The 23,061-nt window shown below is 43.7% G+C and overlaps 1 protein-coding gene across 2 annotated transcripts in view; it reads left to right on the top strand.

Moving 5' to 3' along the window:
- Positions 1 to 23,061, top strand: part of LOC148042002 (putative polyamine transporter At1g31820) — a 142,236-nt gene that overhangs the window by 54,115 nt on the left and 65,060 nt on the right. For both annotated transcript variants that reach the window (XM_087688981.1, XM_087688977.1), the window contains exon 7: positions 21,606 to 21,729. In XM_087688981.1, coding sequence (XP_087545107.1) covers positions 21,606 to 21,729 — 124 coding nt within the window. The remainder of the gene's footprint in view (positions 1 to 21,605; positions 21,730 to 23,061) is intronic.

Genomic DNA, 23,061 nt, shown 5'->3' with positions numbered 1-23,061 from the left:
TCTAACATACCTTCCTGGAGTGGATGGAAGTGGATGAAATAAAGGAACATACTCCGGGTCTTTTTTTTCAACAGGAGGTTCTATTCCTGATAGAGGTCTTGACGGCCCTACAACATCATCAGACTACGCGCAAAATCTTAAGAGAGAAATTCATGCATACCTTCATTTAGGAGATTTTCTTGATGGGCAGTTCTTCGATCGAGCTCCTTAATCTTCTTTCGTCTATAAGCTATGATCAGTTTGTATTCTTCAGAGGTCATCTTGCCTAGCTATTCTTCCACATAATCAAAAGTGTCATCCACCATGTCGGAACTTTGTGGAGCAAGCTGATCGGCCACTCTCGCTCGGTTCTCGGAATAGTTGGTTTTGGAGACTAAATCGGTGTTGTTGTGTTCTAAGTCATTTTAACCTACTGTTGTTCTTGCTTCTTGTGAAGAGCTTTCATATCAAAGGCCTAGGTTTCTCAGAGAGTACCAGGCTCTGATACCATGTTAAAAAATACCCTAACACAGAAACATAAACAGAAATCGTGCGACAAAGCACAGACTTATAAAATAACACAGTTAGGGTTAGGGTAACTCAGAGACAATGAACACAGTGAATAAATGAAGTGATATAACTACTGAATAATACGATGTTCATGCAGCAAACACACTATGCAGTGAATGAATATTGAACGTCGAACTCCTGTATCTCAAGGATCAGGGCAGGGGTAATGAGCTGGAGAGTGTATTGTACTCCGAACGGATCCCAAATCGCAGCAAGACGGCCTCCGAATGTTGAACACCAACAAACGCAGCAGTGAGAAGCTGGATCTGATGCAGACAGCAGTGACGAGAGAGAAAGACAAAATGCAGGCAACAGGTGAGAGAAAGACTAAAAACGCAGGCAGGACAGCCTGCAGGAGAGAAAAAGACCAAAAACGTAGGCAACAGGTGAGAGAAAGACTAAAAACGCAGGTAGAACAGCCTGCAGGAGAGAGAAAGACTAAAAACGCAGGTAGGACAGCCTGCATGAGAGAGAAAGATTGAAAACGTAGGCAGCATGACTATGATGATATGTGTCAAGTTGTACGGCAGCAAGTCTGCACAGGAACAGCAGTCGCTTGACTGAGATCAGCTTCAAACTGCGTGAAGAGGGCTGAAAATTAGGCGCTAGCTGATGGAGACAGCAATGGACAACTTTGGCTAAGATATTCTCCACGAACCAGGTGTGGGCAGCAAACTGAAACACCTGAAATCTGCAAAAACGAGATTGAGGAAAGAGTGGAGGACTGGCTGCCAATTTATAGAAAATTAGGGTTTTAGATCCTCTCCCACAACTCTCTCGATCCGCTCCCCATTTTAGGATTTTGGCTAAAGTAAGCCTAAAATAAGTATGTTTTGGGGCTATTTAAGTAACTAAGTGCATTTCTTAGCACAACAAATAGCTCATCTTTTGGAAAGATGGCAAGATCCATGCATAAGAAATAGGATTGCCTCTTGCTTTGAATTTTGGAAAGGGAGGTATACAGAAGTTGTTGAAAGACTTGGCTGTCCCAAATGCTTATGCGACTGTACATGCTTCTACTTTTGGTCTACAGTTATATAGATTGCATGGCCAAGTGATGGTTGGTCCAAAGGCTAAAATATGGACACATGCTTTACATGCAGCTGAAAAGAGAAAAGTTACTGATAGTGAAATGTCTCATACAAGGCAAGACATTCGTGACATAATTGGTTAGGAATCACCGGTAGATGCATATTCAGTGTATGCATATTTAGCAAAGGTACAAAACACAATGTACTTATGAAAGAGAAATGAAAGAGAGATGAAGATAATACAGGGATATCTAAAAGAGTGACAAGAATAAGTGTGGATCAGTCTAAAGCTACAAATCAGCCACCTCCCGAGCATGTTATGGAAGAGGTCAGTCAGGAGCACAAACAGGATAGCAAACAAGAGGGCAAAAAGAAGGGCAAGCAGCCAGGATATATGCTGCATGTCCCAATGTGAAAGTGATGATTGGTGATGTACAAGAAGAGCAACACTTCTTTGTGTAAGATAATTCCTCATATGCAGTGATTTTGGGACAGCCCTATATTATAGGAGTGCGTATGGAAACAAAGGTGCTTGATGATGGTTCTGCTTATGCAAGAGTCAGAAGCAAGGATGGGAGGAGAGCAGTCCAATTTCTTATTGTTTATGTTAACTATCCTAGGCATCGGGATATGCTTTGAGAGTCTCCTTTGGCTCCAAATGCAAGGGAATTCAAAGACCTGGATTTTCATTAAGCACTGCTGTAATGCAGGGCTACACTAGTGATATTCAGAGGATGTATTTGCCTCTTGATGGAATGAAGCATGTATTTACTATTGGTTATTCTCAGTTTACAGCAAACAGTTCATGTTGGTTTAAGCCTACGGAAGCTATGTGCAAGGCTGAACGCATATCTATGAAATGGGCTACTAAGGAACTGAGAGCATTGGGGCTATTAGCTGAAAATGAAGGCATTTCAGGCATCTTTTATGGGCTGAATATTAATGACACTATGGCTGAAATTTCCGCAGCTATACATGCAGAAAATGAGGCTGAAAACAGAGTATTGTCAGTATGTTCTTTGGACATGTATGATATTATAGCATTGTTTTCTCAGCAGGAAGGATTACAATGGGCTGAAGCACTTGTGAAGACAAAGTATAAGATAGTTGACAAAAAGGTGAAACCAATTGCTTTGCCACTTCCTCCAGAAAGTGAGGGTCTGTATGAAAAAGTGTCAAGGAAGCCAGGCTTACGGGATCCTAAAGATATAGGTCATGAGTTTACATCTGAGACATTACAGAAATTGAAAGTTGGTGCAGAAGGGTTTCTTTTGCCTGTTGAAAGAGGCTGTTTTATGCGGATGTTGGCTACGCATGGAAAGGCATTTGCATTTTAGCCAACTGAAATAGGTTGTGTGGATCCAAATGTTGTCTCTCCTATGGTAATATTTATTGTGCCACATGTACCATGAAACTTGAGGCCTATTCCAGTGCCTAAAGCTTACTTGCCAAAGCCGATGGATTTGCTAAATGAAAAAATTTGGATGAAGATCTTGGAGCTCTCTTCAGCCCCGTACTCAAATCGTTGGTTTAGTGTGTCCAAAAAGAATGGGGCTTTGAGATTTATTCAAGACATGCAACCGGTCAATAAAGTGACCATAAGAAATGTGGGTGCAGGTCATGTAGTTGATGAATTTGCAAAGGCTTTTGCAGACAGAGCGATCTATTCTTTGGGTGATCTTTACTCAGGGTATGATTAGTTTCATCTTGCAGTTGAAAGCACGGATATCACAACCATGAAGACTCCCTTGGGGTTAGTACGGATGTGTACTCTCCCACAGGGTGCAACAAACTCAGTGGCACACATGACAAATGCTATGAATAGAGTACTCAGGGATTTTATACCACAATTGACAATGCCCTTCTTGGATGATGTTCCAATCAAAGGGTGTGCAGTGGATGAAAAGAATGAAGAGATGGATGCTCATGGATACAAACAGGTTGTTGCAGACCATATTGTGGATCGTGAGAGGATTTTGATGCATCTAGAAGAGGTGCATTTAACTCTTTCTGGACAAAAATCTATCTTTGGAGTTGAAGAGGTTTTGATTGTTGGGCATATGTGTGGGCCCTATGACCAAAAACCATCACCAGCAAAAATAGATAGAATTGATAGAATGCAAGATGTATGCACAAATGTATCAGAGGTGCGTAGATTCTTGGGTGCATGTATGTTCCATTTTTTTATGGATTCCTCACTTTGCACATGTAGCCAATGCTCTATATCAGCTTTTGAGGAAAGATCAAAGATTTCATTGGGAAAGGAAGCATCAGAAAGCAATGGAGAAGTTGAAGCAGCTCTTAATATCTGCTCCTACATTGAGAAAGGCTGACTATTCACATGGAAAGCCTATCATTATTACTGTTGATACAAGCCCAATAGAAATTGGATGGAAAATTGGGCAAGATGATGAGGAAGGGCAAAGATATGCAATTCGCTTTGGTGCTAAAGTATTGATTGAACGATAGAGAAGGTATCCATAGGTAAAAAGAGAACTATGGGGAATTGTGACAGCCTGTAAATGTGATAAATAGTATTTTATGGGTGCTCGTGTAGTCATTGAGACCAAGTGTTTGCCAGTATTAGGTATGATTACTAGTTGTGCTACCCCGGACATTACCATGCTATGGTGGATTGCATACACAAAATCTTTGAACCCTGAATTTCGGCATATTGTAGGGATGAAGATGGGATAATGGATGAGGAAGAAGAAGATGACTTTCTTGTAGCTGAAAATGATGTTGTAAGAGTGAATTTAGCAATGCAAGTTGTTGCTACAACATTAACAGAAGCTTGGACAACAAAGAGAAGACATTTTAGATGTTTTATATCTTATGTAGAAGTGTTTCTAGAAGACAAATATGCAGGAGAGTGGCTGAGAATTGGTCAATACCTCAGTATATTAACAAAGAGAGATGAATGGTCGGATGAGAAGTTTAAGAATATCAAGAGGAAATTCTATGGGTTTTTCTTAAAAGATGGATCTTATGGAAACATGCTAAAAAGAAACAAGGTATGCCATTGCAAATTTTGGGTGATAGAGCTTCACAAGTAAATGTTATGCAAGAATCTCATGAAATCTTGTGGGTTGGCCATAGAGGTGTTTGGGGTACTTTTGCAAATATCAAAGAAAGATATTGGTGGCAGGGTATGTATAAGGCTGTTGGTCACTTAGTGAAAACATGTACAACATGTCAAATGTTTCATGGGTATGGTTGTGTGGAAAAAATTACAACAGATAGGGGTGAGCTGGATGGAAATGAAGCTCATGATTTCTTTGCACGGTTGGGGATAAAGCTTGCTTTAACTTCAACCTATAACCCTGAAGGAAATGGCAAAAGTGAAAGAGGTCATCCACCTATTGTGAAGGCATTGGCAAAAGCATGTGGAGAGAAGGTAAAAGAGTAGCTACAATTGTTCCCTTATGCCTTGTGGACCAACAAAACAACTCATAGTACTAATATAGGATATATGCCTGCAGAATTGATGTATGGTCAAAAACCTATCATGCTAATAGAAGAGATGGCACTCACATAGAGTATGCTACCTTGGAAAGAGGAGTTGAATCAAGAGGAGTTATTGGTCTTGCGCATTAGACAGTTGGAAAGAAAGTCAGAAGACATAGAGGCAGCAATTGAAAAATTAAGGGCAGCAAGGATACAGAATAAGTAACGGTTTGACAAAAGGTATAGATTGAGACCAAGAACCATACAAGATGGGGATTGGGTATTGGTTTATAATAGCAATTTAGACAACCAGCATAGTGCCATGCGTAAAGTTTCCAAAAGATGGTTTAGACCCTATGTGGTAAGACAAGTGTTTGATAATGCTACTTATGCATTAAATGAGCTAGATGGGACAACCATAAAACTTTCAGTAGTAGGGAAAAGAATCAAATTATTCACGAGGCGGGAATCTACTGCCTATGACTTGTCAGAATTGGAAGAAAATAGTGGCCATGATACAGGGGGTAGCCAGGAAGATATGGAAGATGAAGAAGCAAAGGATATGGTTACAGAGGATGAGGAGGACTCAAATTTGATGACAACTAGGATTTTGGCACATACCGGAGGATGTGCCGATTCAGAGGGGGTGGATATTATGCCACTATGCGGACATGGTGTGAAAAACTTTGGAGTACATCATCATCCGACTTTTTTATTGATCAAGAGAGTCAATGACATCTGAGTCATTAGTGCTAGTGTGAGTGGCATGGATGGTTCAAAAATACTAAATTTTTGAATAATTTTAGCCTATTTTAGATATATTGGATATTATTTATTGTAAATATCCAAAAAAACTAGGAAAACTTCTAGATTAGGATGGCATGCAAAAAGCAAGTTGCTTTTTTAGGGAGTTTTGGGATTTTTCATTAAAAATACAGATGGGCGAAATCGACGCATTGCGATCGCAATTGACAGGTTGAAAACTGCACTTTGAAATGGAAGAAGAAGAAAAAGTGATCTGGGAGATCCCTGACAAGGCGTCCTGACAAGCGTCATGGAGTTTTACCCCCCTTTCAAAGCCAACGGAGCCATCGGATTTGGGTTTCAAGCAGCAGAGAGGAAGCTGTTATTTTGATGCATGTTTTTGGTCTACGAAGGAGCTCCAAGAGATCTAATGCTTGGAGATTGCTTCTAAGTAGTGCCAAACAAAGGATTTTAGGTTCTGTCAATACATATTGATTCAATTCATTGTGCTTTGTCTTTATCGTGTTTACCTCTTGTCTATTCTTTTTCTTCTTTTCCATCTCCTATCTCTACTTCCTTTTACCTCTGATCCCCGGTGGATGCGACCTTTCGAAACCCTCCGTCAGTGCCCTCGAGGTCGAGTGCAGGACGCAGGGTGGCATTGGCATAGGATAGGAAGCAGCAGGGGCAGCATTGGAGGCGGGCAGTTACAGGCTGGTGGCACTCCTTGATAGACAACGAACTGGAGGCAGGAGTGGTAAGAGATGCCATAGGCGAGGTGGTAGACTCCAGGCAAGATGGTGCGAACTAGTGGTGCTCTAGGCAGACTAGTCGGTGTCGAAGACGATGGTACAGGGCACAGACAACAAGTTAAAGGGTGGTGGACAGTGTTCCTAGGCAGACTAGCGTGCAGCATGGGCCTGGTGGTGCAAGACGACCTGATGCTGCTGTGGTGGACTTAGCGGTGCAGGTGGCGGACCTGTTGGGCAGTGGCAGCTATTGCAGGAGATGAGCAACACTGGCGGTCTTCCACTAGATAGAGCTGGACTGAGCGGGAACTCCCAGCGGCTAAGTAGAGCTGAACCCTGCTCTGATACCAAATGTGAGAGGGTGAAAGGATTTAAGCTCAGCTAAGAGTGCAGTAGATAGTGTGGAGAGTGAAGCATGGCACCCAATGCAATAGACTGATGAAGTGTAAACTGAAAGTACAAAGTACAACCCTTAAACCTTAGGGTTGTAGGAGGTATTCAAACCCGAACACGATATGAGCCCGTAAGTGTGTAACATAAGCACATACGAAAGAAGTCAATAAGTCTAGGGAAAAACCTCTCATACCAAGAGTAAAAAGTGCCCCAGTGTCCTACTGATCAATGACACTCCTGTGTGAGCGTAGGCATGGGTGAAACCCAACAATCCCCCTTTGAATACCCCTTGATGAAAGAGAGGGAATCTAAAAAATCATGGATCACGAATTCTAAATCATCCAAGGATGCAAGAAGTGCCACTAGTTCGGTCGAAGAAGGTATTTGGGGTGTTGAAGATATCGAAGAATACCCAGAGGTGGCCTCTCGAAACCTGAGTAGTAGAGGGTGGGGATAGGTGAGGCTCATGTGGAGCCGAAAGTGGGCAATAATCCCCGTCTCTCAATGTAGTGGACTATGGAGCCGAAGTAATGGAAGGTGTCGAACAGCCATTGTCTCTTGAAGTAGCAGACTGCTAAGGGGATAGTACCCAACAATCATATTCTCTTAGTTGAGCGGACTGCAGAACTGCAATTAGTTGAGATGGCATTCCGGAAACCTCCTTGTACTCGTTAGGATTTAGTGTGCATCAGATGTGTTTTATTTCATGGAGCATAAAAATCTGAATGCCAATGCAGAATAAACTCTATGGCCGAGAAAGGAGAGGTAGTATGAGTGTTGGGGGGTAGATGCATATATTCCGATGGTGTAGGGAGTAAAGGTTGATGTCAACAAGCATTGATGCGAGGTCCGGTGATGCTGGAAGTGGAGCACCCAGTGCTTTGTCCATCTGCCTGTGGAGAAGTCATAGCACTGGAGTGTCAACCTGTAAAGGGGAGGGTGGGAGGGAGAGGAAGAGAAGGGTATCTTTGTCTCCCAATGATGCAACGGAAGGGGGAAAATCAATAGATGAGGCCACGAATCCGCAACCTATGTTTACCTTCTTTGATGCAAAGGATCTTTGTGGCTCAATGAGTGCCTCGGGCTCTGATACCATGTCAAGAAATGTCTAAAAGACCACAAAGATAGTAGTTGTACGTAGAAACATAGAGTGTGTACGACAATCACTGAGGGAGAAGAGAAAATCAAAAACACAAGAACACGGTGATGATGCATGGAATCATGCTATGAGAAGAAAAGCTAGTACAGCGGAGCCAAAAGCTCAAAAGATGATTACATTGTCCTATCTGAATTAGGCAGCAGTACCTTTGGGGAATCTGCACAGCAAAGGAAGCGAAACATAGTCCTCCGGGCAGTGGGCTATCGGAGTAATCACTGGAAGGTGAAGGACAGCTGTGGAGGAAGCAAACCGTAGTCCTCTGATGCCGTCAGAGATGAGTAAGATGATCACTATCTAACGAGGGAGTGAATGCAGTCCTCAAATGCTAGGGAGATGGCCTGGGCAGCAAAATGAAAATCCTAGATATGTGTGAGCTGCCAAATGTAGATGATGATAGCCCAGATGTTGACGCCTAATGGAATATGATGATGCCAAAATGATGGAGAAGTCCTTAGGCTGCAAAGCACAAATGCCTAGGTAATGAGAAGTTGTTACCAAGGTAGAAAGTTGACGCCTAATAATGAGGATATTGTAGCCAGGTAATGAGAGCTGACACTAAGGTGAATGAAGGCCTCCAGATGCAAAACACAGATCATAGGAAGATGGTAGGTTGATGAGAGTTGACGCTTACTGGTGGAGAGTCTCCGGATGCAGCAAACACAAAAAAGAGAGTGATGTGATCTGGTGGAGATTGACGCCAGGTGAAAGAAGGCCAAGAACTATGATGTCCTCTGATAGGCGTGTGGACAGCAGCGGCGTGGGAAGAGTGTTGAGATGATAGAAGAAGAGGATGAAGAATGATTGAAGTGGGATAAGAATGAATGAAGTGATAGCCTATTTATAAGCATAAATTGTCTAGGGTGATGCACCGCTATGTAGGCACCTACTAAAAATGTGGGCACCAGCCCTTTTCAGGGTTGTCAGTACGAAACCCTAAATGAAGTATGTAAACGAAAGTAGTAGTTTCTCAACAATGTGATGGGTAGCTCCACTATTCACAATCCAAGGAGTAGCTGGACCACTCAACTGTGACTAGTGGGCCTCTACAGTCACCTTGTTAGGAGGCAACTCGCTGATGTGAACAAGACTCGCATCCTCAAATGTCTCTAAGGAGATGATGTGGGCTATGTAGACCAATCAAACAAGCCCTTTGGCATTGAGAACGTTGTGGACTATGATGGCTGACCCATGGCAGTGTGGGTCTTGCCTCACCATTGCCCCTACTGAGGGTTGCCACCACCTTGCCTCCCCTATTGAGGGTTTCCCGACTGAGGGGCGAGGGTCTGATTCTTAGCTTTTGGTGCTATGCCTCTTGCCTTTGATCGACACTCATCGTCAAAATGTCCAGCCTTCTGACAATGTTGACAGTATCAAATTTTCTTTGGTACATTCTGCCACCCGAGTTTTAGAGATGACTAGGAGTTTCCTTGGGTCTCACTAGTTTGGTTTTGATTTTGATTTTGATTTTGTTTTTTATTGAAACTTTGATTTTGTTTACCCTTCCCTTGTTGCCCCTTTTGAGAAGAAGCAACAAGAGCCCCTTCTGTAGAAGTCAAACTATGAAACTAATCAAACAACCGAGAGTAACACGATAGCTGACACTGAAATTCATAGAATGTGGGTATGGCGGGCTATGAGATCACCTATTGTACAAAATGGAAGTATTTTCTCGGCACCTTATTTAGAAACAATGTGACCTAATTGTTCGGGGACTTAAAAGGCCCCATGGTAGAGAACTCCACGAGAAGGTACCGATACTCAGCCAACTTGACTTTGAAGTCATCTTGGTGAGTGGTTTTGAAGTTTTGGAGCCCATGATCCAAATTGATGTGATGGGTCCTATCCCAAGCTACATAGCAGTCAATCAAGTGTGCCCAATGCTCAGATGCTAAGTTAAAATGCTGAAGTTGTGAATGAAATTCAAGTTATAGACCTTGCATTAGCTCAACAATAGCAGAGGCATTTCTAGCCTTCCATGAGCAAACAACCTCATATGGGACAAGTGTGGGATTAGGTTGTGGTGTTCCAACCCTTGCACAAGATCCCATAGGTTCTAGGAGTCAAGGGCATGTCTCATTAGTTTTGACCAAGTAATGAAGTTCGACCCGTTCAAATGAGTCTTATCATTAAAGGCATGTTTTGGCTAATGAGGACAAAGAACCGTGAGGTGTCGAATAAGTGGAAGAAGAAGGAGGTGGAGGGGGATAAGTAGGAGGGGGAGGTGGGTAGGCAGAACTAGGCAGATAGTGTCCAATGGGTGCCGATTGATGCAGAGGCACTAGAACATGAAAGTTTCCATAAAGTGCTAGTGAAGGTGGAGGCACGAAGACACATAGGGCCTATCCAATAGATGGCTAGGACACAACAAAATGATTAGAAGGCCCACTAGGTAATGGCATGGAGGCAAATTGTGGTGCCAACTGATCCACACTCGATGGTGGCTGAGTGGCATTCCTAAGCTATGAAAAACCCAAAAGTGTGGGGATGGAAGAATGAACCTCCATCATGAGGACACCACCCCGCTAAGGAAAAACACAATGTTCTAATAGGCATGCCTATGGATGAAGGACCCCCTGGTGTGATGTGAGAAGACATGTGTGGTGCACTTAATGAAGGCTGAAGGGAGGGTGCCGCAAAACTAATGGGTGGGATGGATGGAAGATTAAATGGATTTTTCATTTGAGTTGTTGGAAAAGTGTTAGATTCCTTTTTTCCATTAAATACAAATGAAGAAATAGATGCATCACCAAAATCTTATTGACCATGAGATAGAAAAACTGAAGGAAATGATGAAGAAGGAGCTTCAATATCTTGCAAAAAAGAGGGAGTAAAATCAAAAGATTGAGAAGTATCATGCATACCTGACATGGGAGTGAATGAAGGTGGAGCAAAAAATGGCTTATACTCTATGCCAGTCAATTTCCACATAAGGGTGATCGGTCCTTTGTGGAACTTCCGTCCTTCCGGCAAAATATTAGGCTGGTGCACTGAATCGAAAGGGAAATTTCAGGTTTAAATTCAAGCTGTTGAGCTCGATACATGAGAATGACGTTGTATTCGGCTTGTGAAATCTCATATGGTCTATAGACTGCATGGTAATCTGACTCTCCGGCATGTCAGATGGAGGAGCAAGCTATGAAGCCCCCTCCATCGTGCATCTTGATGTGCTAGGCTCGGAAGCATCATGATAGTGTGTTGAATTTGTGTTCAAAGTCATCTTGCCCTCCTATTGTTCTTGCTTCTTGCGAAGGGCTTCCCGATCAAAGGCCGAGGTTTCGTGGAAGAGAACCATGCTCTGATACAATGTGAAGAAATATCCTAATGCAAAAACAAAAAATAGAAACTCAAAAGAACATAGTTAGGGTTAGGGTAACAAAGAGGCAATGAACACAATGAATCTGAATGAACGACTGACTATTGAATATACAATGTTCATGCAGCAAACAAACTGTGCATGAATGAGAATTGTACCGATGTAGATGTGTTGCGTGGGAGAGAGTGTCGTACTCTTGACGTATCCCAAAATACAACAAAGGTAACCTCTGAGAGTCAAACACCAGCAAACACAGCCAAGGAGGCCAGATTTGATGCAGTAGAGGAGAGAGAAAACAGCAAACACATACCTATGGAGTGTAGGCAGCCTAGGCGACAGTAGCAGGGATCAAACATAGCACTCTAGGATGTGAAAAGTGTCGGGTGGTAGTTGGAAGAATGAAACGCAGATGTAGATGTAGTTGTCAAGCAGCTCGGTGCAGTAAACACATAGAAACAGGTCGCTAGGCTGATGCAAAGAGAAGGGTGGAAGCAGGTGCCAATCTGATGTAGACAGCAAAGGGCAGCTTCGTCTAAGATGTCCTCCATGAATGGGGTGTGGGAAGTGAAGCTAGAGGGCCTCAAACCTACAAAAACGAGATTAAGGCTGAACAGAGAGCAGCCTGCCTATTTATAGAAAATAATTAAGCATTTGTTGGGTTGTTTAAGAGGCCAATTCAGCCACGTAATGTTTATTTTAGCCTAACAGAGGCTACACTAGAAAGAGATAAGAGAGGTCTACTAGTGACATGAGCAATACCTAACATATCAACTCATGGATCAGTCTAGATGTTACCCCCATACTATTTCATCATGGATGTAGGATATACTCTACCCACCCACTAATCTTGACTAGGTGGAACTAGGTATCTGTGTATCATTATTATGTTCATCCACACAGCTAGACATGTACTACTTCATCCTCCTATTGTATCCCTACATGGGCATTGTCTTTTCTCGTACATCACCTTTGCTTCTTTACACAATGTATCACTAATCGTCTTTTAGCATATCACACTTTGATATCCAATGACTATCCACATTGTACATGATTTTGTCTCAAAGGCCGATTTTGGCCTCAGAAGACATTAACATTTCTCTCTCTCTCTCTCTTTTTTTTTTTTCGTAAAAGGTAATTGTATTAATTACGAAAAAAAATACAAGATGACTTGATTACAAGATACATGACGACAATCTAGACCATCATGTGAAAAGGGTCTAAGTGCTACAAGTTACAATGTTATGGCAAGGATGCAGATGAAATTGCCATAAGCCAGGGACGTAAGTCCTCCCTAGAGAGCAAATCAGAATGCCGGAGAAGATCCAACTGCCAATACAAGAGGCCCTTAAGCCTCGCAATATGCCGCTGAACATTATAGGCGGAGTCAAAAAGAAAAGCATTCCTAATGGTCCAGTTATGCCAACAGCCCCAATATCGAAGAAAATGATACATGAGTTTCATATGTGGCTGTGCAGGAGTGGGGTATTTGGGCTGCCTGAAAACCCAATCAAAGGGGCGCAGGGTGAATCCAACCACTCCTTGCCAAACAGCCGACAAAAAGAACCAGACTTTCTTTGCGACGGGGCAAGAAATAAATCTGTGGTGGGCTGATTCCACAGCAGTGGTGCAAAAGAAACAGTTGCCATTGGAGATTCGTCGCTTGGAAAGAGCCGACGCAAGCGGAAGACCACCAATCATCACTCTCCAAAGAAAGACTTTACATTTGAAGGGTGTCTTGTTCAACCAGCCCTCCATCACAGTTGCCCTCCACCATGACCGGGATTTACGTAATCCCCATAAAGCATTCGCTTTGGTAACTAGCCATTGTTGATCTTTAATCAAAATATGATAAACTTGATTAGCAGAAGCTTTGCTTAAAGTCAGCCGGCCTTGTAGGTCCCAATCCTGCCAGGGATGATCTGAAGCAAGGGCAGGAAAGGGTTGTCTGCTCTGGAGCATCCGCAAAAGCTGTTCCCATAAAGGCCTATATCCCCGAGGGATCCTGAAAAGCCTCCTAGCTGTACGAAAAGATATAAGCACATTGCGACTAGCAAGGGTGGCATCCGCGACCGAAGACAAGCCCAAACGAGCCATCCGGTTGAATTGTGGTCTAAGCTCATGTTTGCCTTCTCATGCAAGTAAACGCGAGACTGCCAACAATTCCAATTGAAAAGAATTAGTAGCCAAGCGATCCTCCGCTGGATGCCACTGAGCCTTTTGGAGGACCTGTTTCCAGGAACATACCAAATGAGTAAGCAGCGACGAAGAAGAACTGGAGAACCGCGAATCAGCATTAAGAACATGCCACCAAGAACTCCGGATTTGGGTATTGCCATGTAGAAGCCCATGGCTCTCAAGGAAATAACGGGCTATATCGACCCATGGATGATGATCCGAGCACATGGCGCGGAAAAGAGACCAACGGAGTGCCTGCATGTGAGTTTGGGCATCTAAAATAGCTCCGCCACCCATGCGTTTGGGGGTGCAGACATGCGACCAAGAAATCCAGGAAATACCTGCATGCAATGAGTCCTTCTTCCATAGCATGAAGCGAATAGACTGAGTAAGAGCATTGAGAGTCGTAGTAGTCCAAGGCAACAATGGCAAAAAATATGTGAGCATTGGCAACATAATTGTCTGGGCCACTTTGAGGCGAATATGGAAGGGCCAGGCTTGAGATTTCCAATACATAAACTTAGCCACCATTTTCTGAGAAATCCACTGCAGAAGCTGCTTTGGTGGAACGTCTACACCCAAAGGGTACCCAAGGTGCCTGACAATGAAGCCACGAGGAACAACCAGACCCTGCCAGTCCAAGGACTGTAAGTCCGACTCCGTGCAGCTGAGAATGGCTGATTTGAGCGCATTGATGCGAAGGCCGGAGGCTTGACCAAAGATGCCCCAAACATCCAATGCTCGTCTAAGGTTGTCCTTGTCCGCACGCAAAATCATAAAAGTATCATCCGCCAGGGATTGGCTAATGAAGTGCTGTCCTGTAGGAAGCGACAGACCGGCCAACTGAGAAGAGGCTGCCATATGGGATAACATGGAAAGAACTAGATGTGTCGCGAGGGCAAAGAATAGCGGGCTCAAAGGGCATCCTTGTCTGACAGAGCGGGCAAGTACAAATGGCTCAGTAACACCTCCGTTCAGCATGACTCGCGAAGACGCTGCAGCGCTAATGGTGTAGATTAGACGAGACATCCGGGGACCAAAGCCCATAGCAGACATAAGTTCAGCAACGAAAGACCAATCCAGATAGTCAAAAGCCTTTTCCAGGTCCAGTTGAATCAGTACTACCTCCTGGTTAGAATGCCTTGCATAATCAATAGCCAGTTGAGCATTCAATACATTGTGCAGAATATTTCGGCCCTTAATGAAACCATACTGTAGAGGGTGCACAATGGCCGGGAGATGCTTATGAAGCCAATTCGCCATTATTTTGGAAAAGATTTTGTACATTGAACCCATCAAAGAAATGGGGCGCCACTGTGTCAACTTAGATGGCGAAGGAACTTTTGGAAGCAGCTTAATAAGGCCTTCTTTCCATGAGGAAGGCATGATCCCCGTTTGCCACACCTGCTGAAACAAAGCCTGCAATGGTTTCGCCAGTTGGATAGCAAAAGCTTCAAAGAACTCATTGGTGAGACCATCCCAACCCGGACTTTTATCCTTGGGCAAATGTAACAAGACGTCCATAACCTCTGCCTCACAAATATCGGACTCCATAGTAGCTTGCATGTCCTGCGGTAGCTGATTGCGGACCAGGTCATAAAAACCCGAACGGGCCTGAGTGATTTGGTCTGAAGGTGGAGAAGTGGAGCTGAGAAGATCACGGAAATAATTCCTGCACATATGCACAATAGTCTGCGGATCCAGGATAAGGTGGCCTTCTGCATCCTTGAGTCTGGTCATATTCTCCCTAGCAGGAGAGGCATGGAGAGCTCGAAAGAACTTATGGGTTTGACATGCACTATCTTGCAAAGTCTCTGTCAGGTGTTGCAGTTTGGCCTGCTGATATGATTTCAATTGGAATTCTTTAATAAGATCCACCACTCGCATGGCCAGTGCGAGCAGAAATGCATCATCCGGAGTGTCCACCAGCAGAGAACGAACCAACGCCAGCATGTCCTCGGCTGCCTTGCGACGCTGCCGACAAAGAGAGGCATGATAGATCCCATACTGCCGAGCAACCCGCTGCACATTAGAGAGCAATCTTTCAAATGACGCAGTGCCTTGAGAAGAGAAGTCGAAGAGGAATCTGTCAATCAATTGCTGCATATAGCCCTGAAAGATTGCATGCTTCAGGTAAGACGAATTGAAATGCAAAGGGAGTCTCTCCAGAAATTGCTTGAAAGGGGCAATGGGTTGTGCAAGCAGCTCAAGCTGCAGAGGGAAATGGTCCGACAAGGCATATTGCTGCAACACTTTTATTTCGAGCAGCTCAGGAAGAAAATCATCATTCTGCATGATATATATATGGTCCAATCGCGACCATGTTGTTGCATACTGGGCAGAATGGAAAGTAAACCCTGTAGAAGACGGGTGTAGCCAGGACCAGAGGTCTTGCTTAAGAACGGCAAGAGCCAACGCATGCCACATACGACTTTCCGGCGTATCCATCACCGAATGCTCCGATGTGGACTGGGAGGAATCAACACACATATTGAAATCCCCCATGAAGAAGCCCCGTCTGCCAAGTGACAAGGAGGTCTGCAAAGTCTGCCAAAGCGCCCGACGAGATAAGGAATCATTCGGAGCATAGAGGCCAAGTAGCCATAAGATTTCCCCTTCGAATAAAATTTCAATCACCAAAAAACGGCCATGAACATCATTTTTAATAAGAACAGGCTGATATTTGTCATGGACTATCATGAGCACACCCGAATAATGCATGGCCTGTGTCCCTGCATAAAACAATCTAAAGCCATGGCAATCTACCACTTTTCCGGTTTCACCGTGACTCTTGTGCTCAACAGCGCACAGGACATCCCACTGATTTTCATGCAATACAGTCCACATAGCATGTTGCTTGTGTCGAGAACAAATTCCTCGCACATTCCACGTGGCTATTTTCATGTGTATTCAAAACAAAATCAGGTACAAGGCACAGCTTGCCTCGATTTGACTTTGTCAGCGAGAATGTCCAGGACTCCCTCGTCCAAGAAATCCGCCAACACTGCAAAAGAGTTCTGCGGACCAGATTTGGAAGTAGACGGCATATCTGCTGGCTTGGGGATGGAACGGGGATAACGACGGTCCCACGGGGTAATGACATTACCTCTGGTATCAAATGCCAGCTTAGCAGGGGGACCCTTTGGACGATCCGAATACATTTTCCTGGCGGGCTGATGAAGGGGGGCAGAGGAAACCATAGCAGGAGCAGAGCGCTCGGAAGACTGCATTTCCTTCCTGCGCATATATGTACGCATGGAATCTTGTGAGGTAGTAGGCACATTGTTCTCCATGGCAGCAACAACCCTGTTGCCTTTTTTTGCACGTACTTCAACCCAATTAATGGCGCTGGAATCCAGACCCGAAACCTGTTGTTTACCTTTGGCCAGAGCTTGGGGCTGATGGGTAGCATCCAGCGACGGGGCATCACACACCATATCTTCCATGGGCGGCGCAGCATGGCCATCATTGGAAGTGTGTTGCTGTTCCGGGCATTCGGCCATAAAATGCCCCAACTGTCCACAAGAAAAGCAATGCCCTGCAAAATTGCCCCATTTCAAACGAAAGTGTAACGGGTGCATGCCAGAGCAATTGAGGCGTAACGAGGCAGGCCTTTTTCTTGCAGTGTCTCATAGCATACACAAGCGGTTGCGATTCACAGCCCTAAGACTGGGAGGGACCAGAACAGTGCCCACAGCGGCCATAGCATCCTTCAATAGTGGCCAATAAACAGCCGGACAGTTTTCCACCTCGACCCAGACAGGGCATTCACGTTGCAGCAGACGCTGAAAATCTGCCATTGGACGCCATGGAACCACATGAACCAACCGGCGTTCAAAAAACAAAGGCAGTTTAGACAGGAGAGCAGCACGGTGCGTCTCCGATATGATCAAGGATTATGTTACGTATGTGTATGAGCTAAGCTATTGTCTCAGTGTGTCTTGGGCTTTGACCCACCTTTATTTGGATGTATTTGGTTATGAGCTATGATTTTGAGCTTTGACCGACCCTTATGAGCTATGATTTGGATCTATTTCTTCAAAACCCTTCTCTTTCATCTACTACTCTCCTTGAATCTCTTTGACCCTACTGTCTCTTACCCCTGTGGTAGACTTTTGACCCCAAATGCTCCAATAGCAGTGAACCGGACGTAAAAGTCAATTGTAGGTTTTGTAAAGATAGGGGATTTTGTAGGTTCAAGTGGTGGTGATGCTTTACAACAAATGATTGGTTTATTGCAGTAGCAATAACAACAGCAGCTGTTGTTACAATAGCATATGCAAATTTGTCAAGAAGTAGAAAGAATTGATTCCTTAGCTATGAATGCATTACGTGCAGTGGGACAGGAATTAAAGCAATTTAAGGGTCAAAATGTTTCGGCCTTCATTTGGTTGTATGAAGAAAAGATGTTGTTTCATGGGGTACCATAATATGCATGGAGTCAGTATTTCTTCGTTTCACCATGCATGCATTGCATGATTGGATTAATGAGTTACATAGAAGAGACGTTGATTGGGCAGCTTTTAAGAAAGCTTTGAGAGAAGAGTTTTTCTCGGAAGATGGAGGCTTCATAACTAAAAAGACATTTACAGATTGGATTGAAAATCCCAATGAAGGGCTGGTTGCTACAGCTTTGCTTTGTGAATTTTAAAGTAGGTATGCACAGTTGGATGCTGATGAAGTAATCATTGGAGAGCTAGAAAATTGATTTGTTTCTAAAGGCTACAGATCCTGTCTTGCAGGAGAAGATGAGTGATCATTTAGAAGATGTATCTTTTTAAAAGAGGCTAAAACCATGAGTAATGTAATTGAGGCAGTGCATATGTTGGTAAAGAGAGAGCGGATGAAATTAAGATGGGGTACACCACACCTGCCAGTGCTAAGAAGGGGGCTGAAATTACAACCAAAGTGCTTGTAACTATGGCGAAACAATTGGCTATACCTGTTGGTCCAACTCTTAAAGGTGATGTTGTGGATGAATCAAGGGCATGCATGATTTGAGGCTAAATTTGATTGAAATCAATGTAACCGTCAAAAAATTGGATGTCAAGGTAGAAGAGAAGGGTTGGGGCCTACAGAAGGATACAAGAGGAGATGCATTTGATGCAACAGTTTACAACATGATAAGCAAAGCAGAAGCAAAAAGGTTAGTCTTTTGGAAAGATGGCAAAATACATGCAATAAAAACTAGTCTTCCGATAGAGCCAAATTTTGGAAATGGTGGTATGCAAAAGAGGTTAGAAGAGATGGTTGCAAAGGATAGCATTTGTAGCCATAGATGTAGCCACATATGGTTTGAGAATTGAAAGGGTTGATGAAGCTCGTAAAGCATGCATGGTTGAAGTAAAATCTTGCATTTGGATGCAAGCATTGGATTGCATGAAAAAGGGCAAAACAACAAAGGCTGAATTGGCTGATGCAAGTTAGAGTATATGAGGGAGAATTGGATGGAGTGCACTAATGGATTCACTTTTAGCATATGCTTATGTATGGTCCATAAACAGCAAGGCAACCTTGGGCCTTCACTAGAGAGGCTTATGATTGTATTTTTATGCATTTTGGAGCCTTGAATGAGGGCTTGAATACATAGTTATTATCAAGGATGAAGTGCTTCTTTAGTTTTGATAGGGTTTTGATAGGAGCATTTGATATGTGTCTTGGTTATAGTGGTTTCTACCACTACTAGTTTGAAGTTTGCATGTAATTTTGAGGTGAATACCTATAGCAGTCAATGGATGGCAGCAATATGTCAACAGGACCTCAAAAAAGCCCCGGGAGCCAACAAAAATCTCTTCAACACATTCCCCTTGTAGCAGATGTTGCAACCACTGGCGAATACGGGAAAGCAACGGGATTCGACCGGTGAAGAAAAGTATCACAGCGCGATCATAAAATACCGAAAAGGAGCGTAGGACAGTTTTTGGGTCCACGGTGGCATCCAGTACATCGTTAGGTGCAGAGTCAGAAAAGACTTCCTGATTATGTTGAACATAATCGCCAAGCAAAGTGTTTGCAAATTCCAGCAAATGCTCCCAGTCCACTTCCTGAGAGTCCACCGAATCCGAAGCGACCTGAGCATAGGACCGATCCTGAGAAACGCCTATCTCTTCCGAAGCATGCTTGGTACGTTTACCCGCAGGCTGGATGTCGGGACCAGGGGGCATCTCTTCGTTGCACGGAACCATATCCTCAGGTTCCTCCGCATCAGAATCCGGGCCCAGTGCTGCCACTGTTTGATCTATGAAATCCAGATCCAAACCAACCATCGTATATGATGATTTGATCTCGAAGGAGGACTGGCCCTCTCTCTTGCCAGCTCTCTCGCTCTCCCTCTTTTCTGTACAGAGGCGCTGTCCAGGGGTGTACTCTGCAAGGAGAGCTAATGAAAACTGAGGTTTACTTGTCACCGTGCAGGGGCAGAAGGGCGAAACAAAGGCCTGGCGGTCTCCACGGCAGGACGGGACAGGCTGGGGTGCCGGGCAGGGATCCGTCAGCAGCGTCCGGGGACAGGGCGTCAGGGGTATGCGACCGTGGATAGGGCGTCAGGGACAGGGCGTCTGGGCGTGGACAGGGCGCCAGGAGCAGAACATGCTGGCGGCTCCAGGAGCAGGGCGTCTGCTCCCGACGGCTCCAGGAGCAGGACGTCAGAAAGATGGCGCCAGGGATTCCGCTGGCAGCGCAAGGAGCAGGCGCGACTGGCAGAAGCAGGCGGAGATGCAGCCCTCGACTATGGTGACAACACGCGAACGACCGACGAATAGAAGTGACGACGAGGCTGACGCGAACGGGGGGTGCCGACATGTAGGGCTTCAGGCGGCGACGACGCAGATGAAGGCAACAGCAGGGCGCGCCAGACCAGGCGATGGCAGGGCGGCACGGAGCAGGAGCACCATCGCAACTCTCTCTCTCTCTTCAAGTCAGCATTCTCTCTCTCTCTCTCTCTCTCTCTCTCTGTGTGGCTATGGCTGTAGTGCAAGCAAGAAGGAGAAGAAGGTAGAAGCACAAGCTCTCAAATTTGCACATGCAAGGATGAGCTCTCTATTCATTTTTACAAATCATATATAAAGTGTTTCTTTTTGGGTGAGCATCATCAACCCACTAATCTCAATAGTCCCTCTCTTGTCCACATGCAATACTCAGTCCTTAGACTAGGCCTTAATGGCATGCGCACAAAGTGCATGTTTAGGATTCTTCTATTTAAGCCTATAGAATATTCTAATGCAAACAAGCTTGCAAAATATTTTTGTTTTATCCATGGGTTTATACAATTTGCACAAGAGTGAGCCTAGCACTTGGATTTTACAATAAATAATCACCACATACTACGAATTTTTGAAAACCAGCTCTAAAATGTTATGGAACAATTATGTGACAAAAGATATGAATAGAGATGTAATATAAAGAGGCATTGGATACTTAAATTTTGAGTATCCAAGTGCAATCCATGAAAGGAAAAATAATTGTTAATGCACACATGGATGTGAGTAGTGTTAGTTTCTAAGAGAGGTCATATAGTGCCTCGCTTGATCCCTTAAGATTGACAATCCTTTATGTCCTGGAAACATCTTTGACAAAAGCCTCCACACAAGATTCATAGATGAGCACCCATTATATTTGACAGAAGTCTCCACATATGGTCCATATGTGACATATACAGAGCAAGTCATGGTGCCTTTAGCAAATTCTTTAACATTTAGACTGGAGAGAGGGACAACATTATGCAAGATTTAAGGAGATATCGAATGTTGTTGAATAGTCATGTATGTCTTCAATTATTTTTCTTTTTTGAGATGCTTTCATTGAACCCTATACATTTAACCTAAAATTTGGATGTTCAACTAAACCCACAATAGATGCAGGGATTACTGTCAGTAAATGTGATGCAATGTTGTCAAAAAATAAATAAAAAAAATTGAATGATGAGTAGGTGTGGGAAAATGTGTTTTTCTTCAACGAGACCAAAGAATATGAAGCAAAACTCTTCTTTTTGGCATTTAACTTTCGTCTAAAATTTCTTATGAACACTTGGCCCCTGTACATTTTAGGCAGATATGTTATTCTATGCACTTTCAACAATGCTAAAGTTTGGTGCTTTAATACAATTGCGCTTTACTGAGCCAGATGCTTTTCGACCATTTTGGATCCCTGTTCCTTGCACCATTCTTGCAGGTCTAATATTTCCTCTCTTTGCTTAGATTCAAACTGAAAAAATCATGAGAATGTACAACTCCATTTTCAAGTTATCTTTTTCTATGTGAGCAATCAATAGTAGGAACATTTGTTTGAATAAGTAACCAGTCTGATAACTGTAGTAGCCTCAACTTTTCTTCATTATCTCCCCTATAGGTAAATCTGCCAGCTTCATTCCTGCTTAAGTACATTTGAAGGCTTCTCGTTTAACAGAATCCAGGCCCATACAGCTCAGCAACCACTGCTAAACTGGAAAACCTGGAAATCTGTGGTATGAGCTCATATCTGCAGCTTAAACTTTATATGTCTACTGGACTGGAGATCCCCTCACAATTATATGTCAAAAATTCAGAAAACACCTACCATCTTACTATAGCTTGACATATGGGGCCTCATATTCCCAGAAACTAGCACCCTTAACTATGGTAAAAAGGTCAAAGATTCTTATGATGCTGATATGGTAGTCTAGAAACTATATGTTAATGTTCCTTTCACAGCAGCTACATTGCACCTACTTGCAGCTATGACCTTCAGATTTTAACCCTGATATTTAGGCCAACTCAGAATTTGCTAAGAGAGAACTGGAAATTCTAACAGTAAGCAGAAATGAGAAACAAGGATATGTCATACACGCTAAAAACTATAGAAGGAGCTACTACAGCTAAGAGTCTAAAAACTATATGTACAAGATATCAAGCTATAGTATCTCCTCTCTAAATCTCAAGGTCAGCATGTGATCCTAGTTATGATGTGGTCCAAGGCCACTATGTTGATGTGTCGAGGGGTGAGTCTCCTATGCCTCACAATGATGGCTTTAATCAGACTGTAGTATGGACCCCTATGAAGAAATACCCTGTGAAGCATAAACTCAACGGAACACAGTTAGGGTTAGGTAACTTAAAGACAATGAACACAGCAGAAATTTGAATGAATGACTGAATACTAAATGTACAATGCTCATGCAGCAAACAAACCATGCAGGAAATGAAAAACTATATCTCGAACTATATCTTGAGGACAGAGGTAGAGGTGATGAGTGGGAAAGTGTATCATACTCCTGATGGATCCCGAAATGCAGCAAGGGAACCTCCAAGTGTCAAACAGCAGCAAGCGCAGCACATAATGATGCTGGATCAGCGTCGGGGACAAGCAAAAGAGAGAGAAAATTGCAAACCAAATTCAGCTGATGACATGGCAGCAGCCTGCATAGTAAACGCAAGCAGCAGATGATGTGGCAGCAGCCTGCACAGTAAACGTAGGCAGCAAACTTATGGCAACAGCTAGAATGAGGTCGTTGATGGTGCAGCTGGG

This window comes from Lygodium microphyllum, chromosome 1, assembly GCF_053477565.2.
Source record: "Lygodium microphyllum isolate KBCC chromosome 1, Lygodium_microphyllum_v1.1.10, whole genome shotgun sequence".
NCBI lineage: Eukaryota > Viridiplantae > Streptophyta > Polypodiopsida > Schizaeales > Lygodiaceae > Lygodium > Lygodium microphyllum.
Note: the sequence above shows the minus strand (reverse complement) of the source record. Positions and strands in the feature narration are given on the sequence as shown.